The 5,177-nt window shown below is 40.8% G+C and overlaps 1 protein-coding gene across 1 annotated transcript in view; it reads right to left on the reverse strand.

The window, feature by feature from the left end:
- The window catches only part of LOC308368705 (myosin light chain 5-like), a gene marked incomplete at its 3' end in the record, with an annotated part of 2,060 nt that extends 1,532 nt beyond the window's left edge, over nucleotides 1-528 (reverse strand). The window contains exon 1 of the mRNA XM_080842955.1: nucleotides 427-528. Coding sequence (XP_080699081.1) covers nucleotides 427-462 — 36 coding nt within the window. The 5' untranslated portion in view covers nucleotides 463-528. The remainder of the gene's footprint in view (nucleotides 1-426) is intronic.
- Nucleotides 529-5,177: the final 4,649 nt, after the last annotated feature.

A 5,177-nucleotide genomic window follows, 5' to 3' on the forward strand; every position in this document is an offset into this window, starting at 1 on the left:
TCTGAATTCCTTCTTTCCCCCTTCTCTCTCTCTCTCTCTATCTATTTCTCCCTACTTCTTTCCCTCTTCTCTCTCTCTATCTCTCCCTCCTTATTTTCCCCTTCTGTCTCTCTCTCTACCCCATCCCTTCATCGTTATCGTCATCTAGGGTTAGTGGTCTATCTCATAATGTTCTCCAGAATAGTTTCAGACGAGCATTACCTCTTTGAATTCCTTCTTTCCCCCTTCTCTCTCTCTCACTCTCTATCTATTTATCCCTACTTCTTTCCCTCTTTTCTCTCTCTCTCTCTCTATCTATCTCTCCCTCCTTCTTTCCCCCTTCTCTCTCTCTCTCTCTCTCTACCCCATCCCTTCATCGTTATCGTCATCTAGGGTTAGTGGTCTATCTCATAATGTTCTCCAGAATAGTTTCAGACGAGCATTTACCTCTTTGAATTCCTGGATCTGTGTTTGTTCGAACATGGAGAAGACGTTGGAGGAGGCCCTCTGGGCACGCTTGGCCCCGCCCTCCTTCTTCTTGGTCTTCCTGCTGGCCTTTAGGAAAAGGGCGACTGTGAAATTCTTATCAAATGATCACTTCCTCACCTTGTCTACATTGCATATTAGGACCACAAAAGCTTGATGTAGCCACCCAGGGGTCAAAATAACAAACCAAAATTGGTCATAAATTACAGCAAACACTGTGTTGATGCTGATAAAATTCTCTATTTATCTGTTTTGGCATTTCTGCAGCAGATGGATAGACTTGAGAGAACATTGCTGCATTAGCATTTAAATTCATGTTCTGAAAATATTTGCACTCTATAAACGCTTATCATTGTCAACTTGTCATTATCACAAAAACCCATGTTCCAGAAACGTAATTAACCGAGTCTATAATTTAGAACTGAATAAACAAAATGTCTACATTCGCAGCATTCAAACAAAACAAGACGTTCACAGTACCACATCCCACACTACAACTCGTTCTTAACGTCCCGAACAATTGATCATCGAATTGAACAGTTATCTTCACAACGCGGTGAACATAGTAGGGGAGCACTTACCATGTCTCTTGTGCTGTGATGCCGTGTGTGATCAGAATGTGGCTGATCATCCTGGGGGCTGACGGCTTAAATATGGCAACTGCCAGGCTCTCTGAGGAAGCAAGAGATACCGGCTGGCATGATTGTGGATCCATAGGGGATAACGCTGATCCGGCTCGAGACCCCCTAGCCTAGTGAACGTATGCCATACATGGGCAGGTTGGTAGCCAAGACCCAGGGCCTCTTGAGGCCTAGCTTGTGCTGTTCATAATTAGATACTTTTAAAGGGTTACTTGGGTGTGCACACATGATTCACAGAGGCTACATCATAGTTGGGTCATATTTTGCTTGGATGTCTTTGAAAGGACTAAGAAGTACCAGATGTGTTAAAGTTCTAGAAATTATGTATAGTGCCCAACACTCAGGAATGGTATATCTCTCATCTACGTTACTTAACTTAAAAGGTTATTTATGACTGAGGCAGTTGAACCTTCAGGTAAGGTGATGGCTTCTCTTCTGGTTTCTCACAGTTATGCCTGTACTGCTGGACTATCATAACGTATGAAAGTTATGAGGCGGTTAAGTGTTTCTTGTACTTTCACCGTTTGTGATGACTCATTTTGACCAATTGTTCAATGTTACAAATGTTACCACTGATGACTATTATAAGAGGTGAAAAGCAGAAAACACTGCTAACATCTGTTCTCAGATTGCTTTCGTTACCTCACATTAAGTTGTCTCACCCCACTTTAGTCTTAAAGACACCCGAGAGAGGGACAGAGAGCTTCTATTCTGGCCAAGTCGTGACCAAGATCCTCAGTTCAACAGCTGGGACATTCCTAGGTTAATTTAGCTTTAAAGGGTAACATTGTGGCCACTAGATGGTGATGAAGTTTGGAAACTCCTGGTGGAGTTGCCGCTGACTTCAGCCCAGTGAGTATTCAGAAGCCGACGAAAAGGAGACACAGCCAGCACCAGCCTAATGTTTCATAATGCATTTGAAAATATCTCAAAGATGATCTTCCTGACACTAAATAAGCTGTAATCACTAACTAATACGCAGAGAAAATGGACTCAGCAGGAATGTATGAAAGAGTCCTGAGTTCTGATTTAGTGAACGATTAGATTAAAACAGCAGTTGCCAAAATGGCACAAATGATCACAAAACCTTATCCAAATGAAGGGTCGTTATCAAACGTTTCAACCGCTTACCTCCACAGGCAGATGCAGATTTGGCAAACACGCCACAGAAAACTGCAGATCAGAAAGTGGAGTAGTCTCTTGAATTTTAGCAGTACAGCCTAGATGTCACCTATCTACCACAGCTTAACACTTAATTAAATGTTGTAACTTTAATTGTGTCAGTCAAGAAAACTGTTTTATTTGGTAAAACAGATCAAAAGTCTAAAGCTGAACGGCATTGCCATTTTGGTATATCTTTGGTTATTCCCTGATCATCCATAGTGGAACTGTCTACATAGAAAGAACTCTGTTCATGACTCATGGTGCTTTCACTTACTGGCTATTTGTAGTTTGACATAATTGTGTAGTTTGGTTGACATTGACATTCGAATCAGTGCTTTTACCTTTTCTGTTAAAGTATAGAAAGACAGAAAAGGACAGCTCTTGAAAAGACATACATAATAACTGTTGCTGTCATTCAGTCTCTACATTTTTGGCACAAGGGGTTATTTACTTCAGTTTCTGCTTTCAATTGAATCCAAAAATGGATGGATAGTACCTTTTACATTCAACTGTGGCTGCCATAACCACTTATTTCAAACAAATGTTAGATGATTCCCAGAAATGCTATCGTATTATGCTGCTTATGAATATTTCAGGACTGCTTTCACTCAGATCACAGTCTGGACATGCCAAATAGAAAAGAGATTGCTTCTGTGGGGCCGATTAGCCAATCAGCAAGCTGTGAAAAGCTTTTCAGACTGCAATGAATAGTGTACATTTGGGCTTGCAGTGGCTGGCTAAGAATTCACAAACAGGTCCTGTAAACTCCCTACTGGAATCTGTGCTCCCCAAAAAGAGTGCGCAGGCCTTATATTCCTTAGGGAATTATGGGGATTAATTCAGTCTCACCAGCCCAACACCCGCCACATCATTTGGATTCGCTGAGGGTTGTTTGGGAGTAAGTTAAGAAAATATATGCCTGCAACTACAGTGCCTTGCATATCTATTCACCCCCTTGGATGTTTTACCCTTTTATTGCTTTTATAAATCCATCATGGTCAATATAAGTTGGCTTTTTGATTTTCTTTTTGAAATTTCCTAATTTAATTTCAAAGTGAAAACCGATTCCTACACAGTAATGTCAATTAAATACAAATATGTAATGTAAAATAAGTGATTGCATAAGTATTCTCCCCCTTTAAAGTGACTGACCTGATTCAACAGAGGTCCAGCCAATTGGTGCTAGTAGTCTCACAATTAGTGAAATTAGGGATCAGTGTGCAGTAAATGTGTCTTAATTGATTGTAATATAAGGACACCTGTGTCTGGAAGGTCCATTCACTGTTTAATCAGTATTCCTGGCTACTGTTACACCATGAAGACAAAAGAACACTCCAAGCAACTCAAAGAAAAGGTTATTGAAAAGTATTAGTCAGAGGAAGGATACAAAAAAAATGTCCAAGGCACTAAACATCCCCTGGAGTTCTGTTAAATCCATCATCAAGAAATGGAAAGAACTTGGCACATGTGTAAATCTGCCTAGAGCAGGCCTTCCTCACAAACTAAGTGACCTTGCAAGAAGGACAGAGGCCACCAACAAGACACCTATGACTACTCTGAAGGAGTTACAAGCTTCAGCAGCTGAGATGGGAGAGACTCTGCATGCAACAACTGTTGCCCGGGTTCTTCACCAATCAAAGCTTTATGGAAGAGAGCCACTGTTGAAGAGAACTCATATTAAATATCCACTAGAGTTCGCCAAAAGGCATGTGGGAGACTCCATGGTCAAGTGGAAGAAGGTTCTGTGGTCTGATGAGACCAAAGTGGAGCTTTTTGGCCATCAGACAAGACGCTATGTTTGGCGGACACCAAACACTGCCCATCACCACAAACGCACCATCCCCACTGTGAAGCGTGGTGGTGGCAGCATCATGCTGTGGGGATGCTTTTCGGCAGCCGGCCCTTGAAGGATGGTAAAGATAGAGGGTAAAATGAATGTATCAAAATATAAGGAAATCCTGGAGGACAATCTTCTTCTGTCTCTAAGAGAACTACGGCTTGGTAGAAGATTTATTTTCCAGCAAGACAATGACCCGAAGCATACAGCGAAAGCTTCACAGAAATGGTTTAAAGACAACCAGGTGAAGGTTCTGGAGTGGCCGAGTCAAGGTCCAGACCTAAATCTAATAGAACATTTGTGGTTGGACTTGAAAAGGGCTGTTCACGCCTGATCCCCGCACAACCTGACAGAGCTTGAGCAGTTTTTAAAGAATGGAGTAAAATTGCAGTGTCCAAATCCAGTGACCTATCCACACAGACTCAGTGTTGTGATTGCAGCCAAATGTGCATCTTCTATATACTGACTTGGACGGGGTGAATACTTGTGCAATCACTTATTTTACATTACATATTTTTATTTAATTGACATTACTGTGTATAAATCTGTTTTCACTTTGACATTAAAGAGGTTTTTTTTTTTTAGTCATAAAAGCTAACTAATATTGACCATGATTGATTTATAAAATCAAAAAAAGGGTAAAACATCCAAAGGGGGGAATACTTGTGCAAGGCACTGTAAAGGCATTAAAAGTCTTTCCTGTGCTCATTTTATGTGATATTTTATCATCATTTATGTGATATTTTTATTTGCCATCAGAGATTTTAACATTGTTTGCTAAGCAACTCCACTAGTTATATCCCTTTGGAGCATCTCAATCCTACTACAGAAAGTAATTGTAGGGATATTTTTGTGTGTGATGGACAAGTATTAACTCATGGGATATGAATGGCTTCATTTAAACAGGAAAGCGAGAGAAGCCATTAGATCATCATAAAATAAAGGGAGTGGGCTATCGACAGAAAATGGGCTTGGTGCCAAACACACAACAAGTGTGCACTGAGTAAAGTCAGATAACAGGGTAAGACCTAATTGGCCGGAGAAGTCAACCAAACAAAACAAAGGTGGGA

This window comes from Sprattus sprattus, assembly GCF_963457725.1.
Source record: "Sprattus sprattus genome assembly, chromosome: 7".
Classification (NCBI taxonomy): domain Eukaryota; kingdom Metazoa; phylum Chordata; class Actinopteri; order Clupeiformes; family Clupeidae; genus Sprattus; species Sprattus sprattus.